Below are 15,237 nucleotides of genomic sequence, written 5' to 3'. Positions count from 1 at the left end.
TTAGGCTCAATTATAATTATTTCTAGACTGGACTCATTTAAGTAATAAATTTATATAATTAATTCAATTTTTAATTTTATATTAAATTAATTCACACTAAGCATTGGGTTGATTAAATATTTGTATCAAATTATAGAGTAAAATATATTCTAACCCAAGTTTTTAGAATTAGATTAGTGGTCGAACTAGTCAGGCTATTGGTTCGTACAATTGGATTAAAAAAATCATTAAAAAAATTTAAAAAAGCAGTTCAATCAATTTTTTAACTCGATTCAATCGATCTGTTCTAGTTTGAGGATCAACTAGCCTGGTGTCTCTCTTCATATCAATACCACAATCGGTTTCCAATTTGACCGGCAAATAACCAACAACTCTAAGTCTCTATACTTCGTACGTTTAGAATTTAGTCCTTTTACTTTTTATTTTCAAGAATTTAATTCATGTACTTTTCGGATTTAAAAACTCACTTTCAAATTATATATAACCACGTAACATTTTAACTGAGAAGTTAATTATATTAACTATTTGAATTAATAAGCAACATTATAAAAATATAGAGGTCAATTTATGTTGGAAATTACAATACAAAGATTAAATATCAAATTTAAACATATTAGGAAGACTAAAACTAAAAATTAATCACTTTTAGGAAACTAAAATAAGAAAAGAAGCATGGCGGGTGTGTGCCATGGTAGCATATTCTAAGGACTAAAATTGAAATTATATCGTTTTTTTAATATTTAAAAAAAAATTGTTTTTTGGACAGGTATCAAGAGATTGAATATTTGGACAGTACAATTATATACAGTTATATAGATTGAAGTATAAAGATTAAATCCAATTTTAAGTATGATAGAGGAATCAAAATTAAAATTTAACCATTTTATAAAAATACAAAAGAAAACCTGCACACGTGTCAATATGAGAACCTTCCTTTTATATATATAGTTATATAGATTGCGAATATGATTGTTGTCTATTTTTTAAAAAATGTTTTTAATTATAACATCAACTTGAAAAAAGATTATTATTTATGTTATACCTCCTCCACGTTGTATCATCAGTCAAGTTACAAACTAACTGTCTATATCGGACAAACCTCCAACAAACGAACCTCGTGAACCTCATACCACAATAGGTTGGCAAACCTTCGCAAGATCACCCTCTCTAAGTACACATGGGATGCACGTGAGGTTTCAGACTTATTAATTGCCCAGTTATCCTAATAAGTTATACCCTAGGACGTCACGTTACTACTACTACAGAAAAACAAAATATAACTCCACTGTCAATGAGCTCAGGAGATGTAAGCATCTTTGTTTCTCATGTATAAGCTTACAGTAACATTTGAGAGCAGACTTAGACACAAAAATCACATTTTCTTTCCAATCGTTCTTCTCGTATCAACACCAATCTCCCAAGACAATTCACCAACATCCAGTGGCTAATCACCTGATCGAGAGTAAACCACCACAACAACATTTATCTCCTCCTTATTAATTTCACCCATTAACACCAACAACTTTAACAAAAAAAAATATGTTAACAATTTAACTTGAATTTTAAAATCTACAAAAATAGAGGAACTAAATTATTGTAAATAAAACTGCAAGGACTAAATTCCAAATATTTGAAAAGTACAAAAACTTTTGGCATATTTTAACCTTCATACTCTCCATTAAAACTAGAGCTCTTTTTACTATTTAGTGTTTAAATTCAATTTGAAAACAGTTTCATCGACCTTTTTTTTTATACAATGCTCAGAATTAACCTTAGCCCCTCCACAACCCTAAAGGATAAATACATTCCTACTCGCTAAAACTTATGCTATATTACACTAACAATAATGACAATACCAATTAAGCTAAAACTAAATTAATTTATTGTTAATTTTTACAAAATATTTTGAAATAAATATTATTTTAAACAATATATCAATAATAATTAGAATTTTTTTGGCAATAAAAAGGAGAAAATGTGAGGATGAGGTCATTCCCATTCCAATCTCATCTCATCTTTTGCTATCTTTTCCCAATGCTAAGTGCTAACTTTTTCTTTTCTTTTCCATTTTCCAAAGCCACCCACTTTTCCATTTCTATATATCTAAGTTTTATTATTATGTTATTTTTGTTGTATTTTTCTGTATTTTTCAATTTTTTCATTTCACCTATTATACCATGCATGGAGTTTTAGGTTGAATTTTTGCTTTAGTCCCTTTACTTTCTGAAATTTTTGAATGTGGTCTCTATACTTTACAAATTTTAAAAAATTATTTATCACCAAACAATAACTGCTAAATTCATTAAGTTAAGTTCTGCTATCTCTAAAATTTGACGTGGTAAGCATATTATCATAAGTGTAATATAATGTTAATTTGTTATTTTCACATATTTCTCAGTAAAAATTTAATTAATGAATTAACGATTGCCCTTTACCTCGATAATGAAGTTTTGAAATTTGAAAATAACGGCGACTTAGAATAATTCAATTAGTAAATATAGACTAAATCTATAACCGTACAGTATATGATTAGTAATTGAATTTAACTATTTGAGTCGAGATGGATTATACTCTCTCTCAACTTTTGAAATTCTATCTCTATATTTTTAATTTAAAAAATTTATGGCCTTACAAATTAATAATACATGCTCCAATTTAATAAAACACAATTAATTGCATTTATCAATTAGAGGAGAATTAAAAATAGAAAAACAAAATTCCAAAAGTTCTAAAAATACAAAACTTATAACATAATTACACATTATTTATAAGAAAATAAAAATTGGGTCTTTTTTCAGAAAAAATCGAAATAAATAAATAATTTATGAAAATAATTCACTTACAAAATTGTGTATAAAATTGACCCATTTTGATCAATGAACCTCGGTGTTGCCATTATCATTGACGGCACCACCCTTCATAATAGGCCAATCATTTGTTGGTTTTAAAAAATAATTTTTTTGGGTGTTATTGTTGTCATTTGCGGCACTAGACTAATATGTGATTATATGAAACATTCAGGGATCTGATGAAGCAATTACCCTTTTCAGATTATATGGAAAAAAGTGTCAGCCACGATTGCGCATCTCCCAATTAAATGCTTTTAAACTTTTAGTCTATTTGCATATTAGATCCATCCCCTTTTGAAATTAAATTTAAATAGTCTTTTAAAAAAACAAGAACAACAAAAATAAACCCTTTTCATTTTTTTTTAAAATAATAAAGTTAAAAATTATATAAAATTTTTATTTAAATTACTCAAATATATCCCTCGAGAAATTTTCTCATTTAAATTTTTTTATTTAAAACTAGAGGAAATTTTTTTAGGGTTATATTTGAGTAATTTAAATAAAAATTTTATATAATTTTTATTGTTTTTAAAAAAGATAAAAAAATAAAAGGGTTATTAAAAAAAATGAAAGGGTTATTTTTGTTATTCTAATATTTTAAGGGCTATTTAAATTTAATTTCAAAAAGGGATTGACCTAACATGCAAATAGACAAAAAATTTAAAATCATTTAATTGGAAGCCGCCAGCAATCATGGATGCACCCCTTTTTCATCTAATCTAAAAAGGGGAACTGCTTCGTTAGGACCCTAAATATTTTATATAATCACACTTCAGTTTGATGCTGTCAATGGCAACGACGGCATCCAAAAATTTTATTTTTTAAAACCAGCCAATAATTAGTCAATTATGAAGGGTAGTGCTGCTAATGACAACGATGACATCGAAACATATTGTCCAAAACGGATCATTTTTTATATAATTTTATAAATAAATTATTTTCATAAATAATTAATTAATTTAGATTATATTTAAAAACCCTAAAATTTGTTTTAAAATAAAAAATAAATATAATTATTATTTTTAATAAATATTGTCAATACATCAAAGAACATAATGAAAAATACATCAACATACATATGAAAGTGACAAACATCACATGCAAGTGACATTAATTTCATATTAAAATCATAAAAAAATACTTATAAAATGTGCCAGCAAAGGAAAATAGTGCATCCATTGATACTTTTAATTTATTTTAATAAACAATCAATCAACTTGCAATTATTTAAGAAAAAAGAAAAAAAAAACATTACTTTTGTAATTATTTGTTAAAGTGCCTAAGATGTGAATTTTGTCTTTTATCACTACTTTATTAAATGATGATGTGATTTTTAAGACTGGTGATTAATTTTAATATTTTATGTTGAGAAAATCTAATAATATCACATCTATCTTAGACTTAATTAGAATTGTTGATGGTTGTGTTAGTTAATTCCATCCGATTTGATTTGAATATAAATTTTTATGTTTTGGAATAATTTAATTTAGTTCAAATTTAGTGAAAGTAATAAAAAATTAGACTCGATTAGTATGAGTATTTTTATTAATGCAAGAAGACGTGGGTTCGAGTGTGCTAAACCGTATTATCCTCCTATATATAGGTTGGGGAAGGATTATAGGTAAAGTTGTCTATGGGTCGGACTAAGTAAAAATTTAGGCAAAAAAATGAGCCTAAAATTTTGCTCAAACTCAACCTGAATAAAAATGTTAAAACTTGAGTTTGGTCCGATCCAACTGTATTAATTTTTTTATATTGTTATTTTTATATAATAATAAATTTTAAAATATAATACATCAAATACACTAAAAATATTAAAATAAAGATTTCTAATAAATAGATAAAAAATACTTAAATAACACTAAAATAAACCGAAACTTAGAAAGTAAATACCTCTAAAATAGTAGCAAAGTTAATAATAAAATATTAGTTATACAATATTCAAACAATAACAATAAAATAATATCAATATAATAGCGAAATGATAGCAAAATAATAAAAAAGTAATTTTTTCTTTTTTGCAAATTTGGGTCGACCGAACTCGGAGCAAAAAAACTTACCAAGATCAGCCCATTTAGAAAATGTACTTTGTTTTTTTGTCCAAATCCATTTTTTGAGCCTATATTTTTACCCAAATATTCCCACTTTCTGGGTGGCCTGATCCATCGACAAGTCTAACTATAGGTAGTTCTAGACATTATGTCAAAAAGAGCAGATATGATCAGAACCTATAATAAAATTGTTCAAAAATAAAATAAAATAAAAAGTCAAAGTTAACAAACATATTTTTAAAAATTTTGAAGAATAAGACGGTGGAGAAATAGGTTTGCCTATAGGGGCGAAGCCAGGGGAGGGCTGGCATGGGCCCCGGCCTCCCTAAAATGTAAAATTAAATTTTAGGCCCTAAATTTTTTTTAAAAAAATTTAAAATAGTAAAGGTAAAATTGCACTTTGACCCCCTAAAATTATAAAAATTTAATTTAATCATTTAAAAATTATAAAGATATCAACTATAAAAAATTAAAATTTCATCCACCCCTAAAAAAATTTTCTCGCTTCGCCCCTATTTGCCTAGCTTCGAAATAGTTATGGACTTTAAATTTTTTAGAAGAAAATTGCAATACAACTCACGGATAGTTATAGTTCATCGTTATAAGTAAAATAAAAAAATATAAATTAAGAAATAAAAAGTTTAAAAATCAAATGGTCCAATTTTTAAATCGAATTTTAAATTTTAAAATGTTTTAATTCAATCATAGAAGTGTTAGTATTTATTTGGTTTCTTTTTATTTTATTTTATTTTGTTTTATTTTATTTTAAATGTTAAATTAGTTATAGTTTAATTTATTTGTTTTTTTTAATTTAGAACAATGGGTTTCTTTTTTTCTTAAAACTATTATTTTCTTCTTCAATATCTATTAGTTAAGTATAGCTCAAAGCAAAATTTTTGAACATAGATTTCTCTGATTCCAACGATATTTTTGCGAAATTGAGAGCTTTGTCAAGACCGTGCCATGCTTTAAACATGTAGTCCCTCTTAAATCATTTCTACCATTAATAGACAAAGTTATCTCAACCTCATTAAAAAGTGAAATTTGAGGATATTATTTATCGGAGAGGAAACTCAAAATAAAAGTAACCATTCATGTTGTTAAAAAATAATGTCATCTACCACATCTTGGTCATCAATTAGCTATTTGTTGCCCTCTCGTAAAAAAACTAACATTGTTAGTGTTTTGGAGGTAATTTGTATAACTTTTGACAAGTTTATGTACCTAATTAGGAAAAAGTGCAAAATTTAGGTACAAAATTGAACAAAAAAGAGCTTTAACACCAACTCAATAAAAAATATCAAGTTCAAATACCAAATTAAGGAAAAAAAAAGGTGTCAAATTTAGGTATAACATGTTGCATTAAGCCCATGGACAACAATGATTATGCATTAAATACAAAATCAAATCTAACTTACATATTAAAGATATGCAAATCAAATTTAAACATGTGTACATCTATTACATGCACCGTTAGCATTTAGCATGTTAGAAAAAAAAAAAAAAAAAAAAAGAGACAGTGTTATTAAAATTTTAAAAATATTGTTTTTCCAAATATGTCAAATTTAAGATGCTCATTCGATAGGTATATACGTGTTTAAAAATTTACCCACGTTCTTTAGATATAGCTCCATTTCATATTTGAATTATTATGAAAACGTTCGATAATGATACTTTAAACACTTAATTGTAACATTTTAAAATTTTTAGACTAAGTTAAAATTTAATTCATAATTTAAAGATGTTTTGTGAAATTAATCCAAATCCATAGGAAAAGTAATCAAAAGTTTTTTTTAAAGAGAGAAAATATTAAAAAAAAGTGAATGGTAGAGAGAAAAATGAAAAGTAAAAAAAATGATGTATTCAATTGTATATTTTGCTATTTATTTTGTTTTTTTATATGATGCCTAAAATTATTTATAATCTTTCTCAAATTCTTAAATAGGAGTATAATACACTTCAGCGTACTCGAATTCACGTCTTTTTACACTAGCAAAAATGTCAATGCCAATTAAATTAAAACTCAATTGACATTTTATATTTGCTTTTCTATAAATGTTCTAAAATTTAAATTAAAAAAAATTAAATGACAGGACATTTCATATCTATCTGCTCTTTTTGATACAATGTCTAGAACTAGACATAATCTCTCTCTAACCCTTAAATATGAAGATAATGCGCTTCGACCAACTTGAATCCACGTTTGCATTGACAATAATATTGACACCGATACTAATTAAGCTAACACTCAATCGATAATACCAAGACATTATTTAATCATATACTGTAATTACATAACATTTCTTCCTCATTGATATCATTTATTTGACAACCATCATTACAATAATAGATTATAAAAAAGGAAAATAATTAATGAAAACAAATTTTAGATATTTAATTATTTAATTAAAAAAATATAATTCGATTATATATTTTTTTCTCTAAAAAGGAATTAAATTTTAACTAATAGTTAATGAGGCAAAAATTTTGATTAATTGCCCCAAGATCCTCCTAGATTTTAATTTTGCTTCAAATTTAATTTTTTAATTGAATTATTAAAGTATTAGTATCTTATCAATTAACCTCGTTCATCAGCTTAGTTATTACTTTAGTCATTAAATGCGAACTCAAACATCACATAAATATATTTAAAACACGTATTTATATTTATTGTCTTGACAATTTAATTATACTTTTAATAAAAATAGTCCGACATAATCCCTTTTTAAAAAAATTAAAACATGTTTGAAAAAAAGTTGTTTTCATTGTTTTTACTAAAAATACAAGGTAAAAGTGGAAATTATGAAAACAAAAGTTTTTAACTTTAAATAAATCGGCCTCATATAAATACAAAATATTTTTTTGAACAAATTTTTAAATATTAAATTCGATACCCTAATTTAAATCCAATAAATTAATTTTTTATTTTATTTCTCGTGTTTCTATTATAAAAGAATAATTACCAAACATTTTTTTTATATTTTCATAATTAAAAACAAATTTCTATTTCTATTTTTCAAACTTGTTTTTATTTAAAAAAATAAAAATTATTTTTTGCAAATGAAATTACCTGAAGAGTAGCCAACCATGTCAAGGTTTGATTGGCAGAGTTTCTCTGTTTTTTCTGCATATGTATGTATAGATGAATTTTATATTGCGTAATGTTTATGTATGTATTGACTAATTCATACATATATAGAAAAAAAGAAAAAGACTAATCCATACATATACAATCGAAAAAGTCAAAAATGGAGGAATACTTTTTTAAAAATTTATTTTTCTTACTCTTCAAATAAGCTTTGTTAGGGTTTCCCCTTTTCCCTTTGGCTTTTTTTCCCCTTCTCTTCTAGTCTGTTCTCTCCCTTATTTTCTTGTTCAGTTAATAGTACCTTTTGTTGTTGTTGTTTTTTTAGCTAAACTAGTTATTCTCAGTTCAAGTTCAGCTTTGAATTTCAGCACAGAACCAGAAAAAAAAAAAACACCCAAGGCTGGTTTTTTATTTTTTATTTTATGATTTACAGTCAATTATTTTGCTATTTAGTTTGTTTCTAGATTTGGGTTTTTGTTTTTTGGACAATTGTACTGAATAGTAGGTGAATATAGTGGAAAATCTTGTTGATTTATTTTTTCTTTTGAGAAGTTTGATTATATATAGCTTATAATTATCATTTTGGGTTACTTTTATCCGAGTTATTTGTGTATTTTTGGTTGACTCAGTGGACGAAATTGAAAGAGTGGAAAAAGTGGTTTGCTGTAAAAGGATAATACCAAAAAATTGTGTTTGGATGATGATATGGTTTAGCTGTGATCCATGGGCAGTAGAACGTTGAAAAATGGTGTAGAAAATAATAAAAAAGATTTATCAGCGATGCCGAGCTACGTTCCTTCAGTACCGACTTCAAATTCCAGGTATTTTAACACTGTTTTATGAGCATTTAGTTTACTTTTTGTATGAATTCATCAATTATTTATATGAGTTTGTAGTAAAGTAGAATTGGTTTGATTGATTGTAGGTATTTAATGAAGCAGTTTGAATTTATAATTTTCGATGAATCGAGAATTAACTTCGTTTTATGTTAGGTATAGGAATAAGAAAATATTAGTATTACTTAAGGGGTGAATCATGAAATTAATAGATTGTTCTTTTTGTCGTTTTATATTGGTCGATTTGTCATCCAAGGAAAGAATGGTATTATATTGACTGAAAGATTTGCATCGTGATATAGAACCATTAATTTTCTCCTCTGTAGGTGTTAAGGTTGTATGGATATGTTCAATAGTTACCTGTCTCTGATTGCACTTCGAGTTTGCAATTCTAAGATGGGCGAAGGAGAATTCATGGTTTTTTATGTTCATTATAAGTATAGGAGGGGGACAAGTCTGGGAGTTAATGTATTGTTTCGTTATCAGCTTGTCATATGTGGAAAGTATGTTGACCAAAAGGTTCTCATCATGTTTTAAAGCCTTTCCTTTATTTTCCCTTTGTAGGTGTTAAGGTTGTATGGTTATATTCAATAATTGCCCGTCTCTGAGTGCACTTCGAGTTTGCCATTTTGAGATAGGCGAAGGAGAATTTGTTACTTTTATGTTAGTTATAAGTATAGGAAGGAGACGAGTGTGGAAGTTAATATATTGTTTCGTTGTCAACTTGTCATATGTGGAAAGAATCATATATGTTGGCTGAAAGGTTCGCATCGTGATATAGAACCGTTATTATTCTCCTTTGTAGGTGTTAAGGTTGTATTATATTCAATAATTGCCTGTCTCTGAGTGCACTTCGAGTTTGCAATTCTAAGATGAGCGAAGCAGAATTCGTGGCTTTTTATGTTCGTTATAAGTATAGGAAGGGGATGAGTCTGGGAGTTAATATATTGTTTCGTTGTCAACTTGTCATATGTAGAAAGAATAGTATATGTTGACTGAAAGGTTCATGTACTGTTTTTTCCCTCCATAGGTGTTAAGGTTGTATGGTTATGTTTGATGATCACTTGTCCCGGGTTCACTTCAAGTTTTTGCACATTTAAGAATCCCTAGTAATCTGAATGGAATCTCTATTTATATGCTGCTTGACTTTCTAGAGTGCTTTTTTTGTTTATCAACTCTCTGTTTTCATAGAACTATTACTATTCAAGAATATGAGAATTTTGCTTTTGCTTTTGCTTTTACTTCAATTTAGAGTTTTATTAAAACATGCAAACTGATCTTGGTGAACTGCTAAATATTCCGATGTAGCTTTTTTTCTTGGCTTGGAATATAGACCTAATCTTCTACTTATTGAATTATACTGCCCTTACATTTAACACATGTTTTAATGACATGAATTTCAGTGGGGCAGAGGCAAATGCCATTCGTTCTTCTCAGCTTCCAGACTTTGGAAACCTTGATCAATTTCGCTTAGAGGATGCTATTGATCTTACCAGAAGTATGTAATTTTGGTCTTCAATTTACTATTAATGGACATATGCCAGCATTTGATTTTATGTTTCATGGATAATTGCATGATTTATTGTACTACTTTCCGGCTAAACTCGTAAGTTGAATATGTTCTGCATTTTGTTTTTATTTCTTTATATTGCAGCACAAATGGATTGACTCTTGTAACTCACCATCTATAGTGATGATGTGGGTTGCTTAATGGTTTGGTCTAGTATTCATTGAACTTTCCATTATATTGTTCGATTATTTATCATTTTCTTCTTCTTTTCTTTAGGGGCCTTATTTTTATATATATTCAACTGATAATGTTTTTCGTCTTTTAGATCCACTATTTAATCAAATAAAATCAAGTTCCCAAGCATTAGCTGATGCTCAATTTGGTGCTTTAAGCAAGGTAGGCATCTATCTCCTTTAGAAAGTTTTGGTTGAGCTTCGAACTTTTTGACATAAATTTAGTTACTGAGAGTTCTTTTCGTGTGTGTGCATGTATTGTGTAAGACACTTGCATCTGCAGACAACAATCTCTCTGCTGCTGTAGTGGGATCCCAAACATTACCACTTCAGAAAGATAACCAACCGAATCTTCCACACATATCAGTTGGTCGGGAGAATTGGGGAGATTCCAATATGGCAGATGGCAGCCCTAGGACTGATACGTCAACAGACGACACTGAAGAGAAGAATCAAAGGGTAATGCCTCTTACATATGCAGCAATTAAAACCCTTGCTTTTTGGGCTTTTAGTTTTCATTTCAACTTATTGATCTGAGAATTTACTTTTTGTTTCATCATTGAGAAATAATAAACAAATTCACATATGTAACGTGTGCATGGCGTGCATTTATTGTGTTTGAGAATATGCTTGCTGGTTAATTGTGAATCTTAGTTGACCTTTTTGTGCAGTTTGGAAGAGGTCAAACAAATGCTATCGTGGCTTCCGATTCTAGTGACAGATCAAAAGATAAAACAGACCAGAAGGTTAATTTATTTTATTTTATTTAAATTTGAAATTAGGACAACCAGAATATTATACTGTTGTATCAGTTTATCCTTGTAATATATATGGCATAAATGCAAGTTTAACCCCTAACATTTACTTATTCTGTCACTTTGGCCCTGAATTTTTTTGGATCACTTTAGCCCTCAACTTTCAAAATTTAGTCAAACTGTTTTGTTTTGGACGGAAAAGCTGACTGAACTGTTAACATTTTAATGGCATTGATGTGACAGCTTGTGTGGCAGTCTACATGTACTTCACGGCTAACATGAATAAAATTTTCTAAAAACTTTTTTATTGAAATTTGTTGAATGTTTTAATATTTTTTATTTTTTATTTTTTGTGAAATAAACGTGGACTGCCATGCAAGTTGCCACATCAGTGCGGTTAAAATATTTATTGTTCAGTTAACCTTTCCAACTCAAAAATGCAATTTGACTAAATTTTAAAGATTTAAGGCTAAAGTGATAAAAAAAGTAATTAGGCCAAAGTGACAAAAGAGATAAACTTTAGGAGCTAAATTTATCATTATGCCTATATATATTGCTAAGTAGTTATCCTTGTAATATAATATTGATGAGCTAATCATTTTCTCTTCTCAATGACTAATTTGCAGACATTGCGTAGGCTAGCTCAAAATCGGGAGGCTGCAAGAAAAAGCCGGTTAAGGAAGAAGGTATTTGATTGATTAAACTTCTTTAATGTTTTCAATTTTATTGTGTTCCTATCTCAAGATTTTATTGTATTCTTGTTTCAAGTTCCTAATATGGTAGAGTTCCATTTTGTCTTTATTTTAAATTAAGTTCAGAGATCACTCGTAAAAATCCACCTTTATTCTTAATCCTTTTTTCTGCTTTCAAAATATAGGCGTATGTGCAACAGCTAGAGAGTAGCCGACTGAAACTGACTCAACTTGAGCAAGAACTGCAGCGAGCTCGTCAACAGGTTTGCTCTATTATCCCATCAATATTGTGACGTATATTTTGAATTCTTAGGTTTTTGGGCTGATAATGCTGGCTATTATTATGCCTCACGTTTCTTTATCTTTACTTCTTTAACTGCAGGGTATATTCATTTCAAGCACGGGAGATCAATCTCATTCGATGAGTGGAAATGGTGCGTAAGCTTTATTTTCATCATCGGAATTTGAAAACTGGTATTATGATTTAGTGCTAGGGGCTCGGAGTTCAAGTAATTATGGATGCCTTTGTTTGACCTGGCCCGAACATTTATGGACTGCTATACAGGTGCCTTGGCATTTGACGTTGAGTATTCACGGTGGCTAGAGGAGCACAATAAGCATATAAACGAGTTGAGGGCTGCAGTCAATTCACATGCTGGTGACGCCGAACTTCGCACTATTGTCGACAGCGTCACAGCTCATTTTGATGACATTTTCCGTTTGAAAGGTATTGCTGCAAAAGCTGATGTTTTCCATATCTTATCGGGAATGTGGAAAACACCAGCAGAGCGGTGTTTTCTGTGGATAGGTGGCTTCCGTTCATCCGAGCTCCTTAAGGTGAGCTCTGTTCTTCTTTTACAAAGCGATTTCTGGCATGGTGCTTTATTAGGTTTCGATATTCAAGTGCCTGGAACCTAGTTACATACAGACTCGAAGCTTGATTTTCAAGTGCCTGGACTGGTGTTTATCAATAATTTTCTGAACTTAATTGATGTCTTTTGCAGCTTCTTGCAAGTCAGTTGGAGCCTCTAACTGAGCAACAGTTTATGGGTATCCAAAACTTGCAGCAATCATCCCAGCAGGCCGAAGATGCTTTGTCACAAGGGATGGAAGCATTACAACAATCCTTGGCCGAGACATTGGCCAATGGCTCACCTGCTCCCTCGGGACCATCTGGGAATGTGGCAAATTATATGGGCCAAATGGCAATGGCCATGGGAAAGCTAGGAACCCTCGAAGGGTTCCTTCGTCAGGTACTTCCCTTCTCTGTGTAATATGGCTTCCCTACATGTTTTGCAATTTTATTGTGGTGGAGAGAGAAAGAAAGAGAGGTGTGTTTGGTGGGAAAGGAAAGAAAATAAGGAAAATGACTCTTCTAAATTTGGATTTAGGGTGCGTATTCTCGGGATTATGCATCTTTTTCCTTTCATATTTGAATTTTCCGAGTAATAGATAGAAAAATTCACTCTTTTCTCTTCTTCATGTTTCCTACACAAAACACCAATATATATAGCTTTCTTTCTTTCCAATTTTCTTTCCACTGTACCGAGGAACTTCTTAATCTCTTGATTCTTTTTAGTGCATCGCTTCCAAATTTTACTACATGTTCCATTTTCTTTTACAAAATCATATCTAGGGATTTAATTTATAGTCTTATAAATAGTGTTGTTGGAACTCGACCGATTTAGCAATTTGAACCGGTTGGATCAGGAACCAGTCAATATACTGGTCCAGACAGAGATTAAACCGGCCTCTGAGCGTACCGCTCGGAACCGGGACAAAAAACGGTGGTTGAGTTGGTTTATAGTTTTATTTATTTATTTATTGTTGGATTGACTGTCAAATTGGTTGAACCGGGAACTGGTGGTTGATTGATTCAACCATCGGTTCTGTTTTCAAAACATTGCTTATAAATAAGGTGATCACCATATTTAACGGTCTCTCTTTTTTTAACTTACCAGGCCGATAATCTACGCCAGCAGACACTTCAACAGATGCACCGGATCTTGACGACTCGGCAATCAGCTCGTGCCCTTCTTGCAATAAACGACTATTTCTCTCGGCTCCGAGCTCTGAGTTCTCTCTGGCTGGCTAGACCTCGCGAGTGAGAAGCAAGATAATAAAATCCATCTCCTATGAACAAACTGATTGCCCGCACCGCAGCCGCTGCCGCTGCTCTTCCTCAACATCAAGCATCGAAATCTTCCCGAGAAACATGGATACATTGTGTCTTAATGTTTTTTTGGTAACAATAACATGACATTTATAAATGTTGGCAAAAAGTTGTTGTATGTTAATTACTTAAAATGTTGTAAAAACATTTAGGGCAAAAATAATAATGTGATTTAGTTTGATGCTTTAGAATTAAGAAACAAAATGAAGATAGGGAGTGGTATATGTAACAAAGGTTAAAAAAAAAATAGTTGTGAATGTGTATTCATGATAGCATGATGAATATTTATATATGAACAATTTACTTGTGTTTTTGTATAGTTCTTTTTAGTTTTTTACTTTACTTCTTTTTTTACTTTGTCCATATTAATTTTGAAGTGTTGTATTTTTGTTAACGGGTATCTGTGTTAATTTTTTAATGTTTAATTCGGGTTTTAGAGTTAATTCGGGTATCTGTGTTAATTTTTTAATGTTTAATTCGGGTTTTAGAGTTGATTTGATGAATTTAAAATTTAAATTAAATTGCATCCATCTGAATGTATTTATTTGACAAATTAAATACAAAATTAAATAAATTTACAATTAACACCAAGTTTATTTTATTAACAAAATTATGAAAAATTAAAAGATAATAATATTAGTAATTAGCATTAATCAAATCCACCTTACAATCCGAATTAAAGTTTGAAAAACTAGCATTGTTATTTCGGATATCAAAATATATAATTTTTTTTAAATACAAGTGTCGAGTTACACCAAAAAATAATATAAATACTATATTAAAGAAAATGTCAAACTCGAGTATCAATTGATATATCGAGTCTAATTAAAACTATTTAATTATTTATTTGGTATAAAAATATTTTATGCCTTAAATATATAAATATATATTAAAGAATAATATTGAAATTTTCATTTAATCCAATTTTCATTAATCACCAACATAATCATCAATTTAGAACCATTTTACATTTACATACATACATCTAAATTGCAATCTAAATTTAATGTGATTGATTACACCTAGAGTTTTTCATGGGTCAAGCCAAGC

The 15,237-nt window shown here is 29.1% G+C and overlaps 1 protein-coding gene across 3 annotated transcripts; it reads left to right on the top strand.

The window, feature by feature from the left end:
- Window positions 1-7,961: 7,961 nt before the first annotated feature.
- Window positions 7,962-14,506, top strand: LOC121209487 (transcription factor TGA2.3). Of its 3 annotated transcripts, none has more exons than XM_041080201.1 (12): window positions 7,962-7,995; window positions 8,618-8,809; window positions 10,228-10,322; window positions 10,660-10,730; window positions 10,835-11,026; window positions 11,239-11,313; window positions 11,949-12,008; window positions 12,200-12,277; window positions 12,397-12,448; window positions 12,580-12,851; window positions 13,019-13,267; window positions 13,976-14,506. In XM_041080201.1, the coding sequence occupies exons 2-12, from the start codon at window positions 8,712-8,714 to the stop codon at window positions 14,120-14,122; spliced, it is 1,389 nt and encodes a 462-aa protein (XP_040936135.1). In that variant the 5' UTR covers window positions 7,962-7,995; window positions 8,618-8,711; the 3' UTR covers window positions 14,123-14,506. The 3 variants fall into 3 exon arrangements, with proteins under 3 accessions (XP_040936135.1, XP_040936134.1, XP_040936136.1); XM_041080200.1 differs by having other exon boundaries at window positions 7,962-8,032; XM_041080202.1 differs by lacking the exon at window positions 7,962-7,995 and adding an exon at window positions 8,101-8,387.
- Window positions 14,507-15,237: the final 731 nt, after the last annotated feature.

This window comes from Gossypium hirsutum, chromosome A11 (genome assembly GCF_007990345.1).
Source record: "Gossypium hirsutum isolate 1008001.06 chromosome A11, Gossypium_hirsutum_v2.1, whole genome shotgun sequence".
Classification (NCBI taxonomy): domain Eukaryota; kingdom Viridiplantae; phylum Streptophyta; class Magnoliopsida; order Malvales; family Malvaceae; genus Gossypium; species Gossypium hirsutum.
This window is presented reverse-complemented; position numbering and strand designations above follow the sequence as displayed.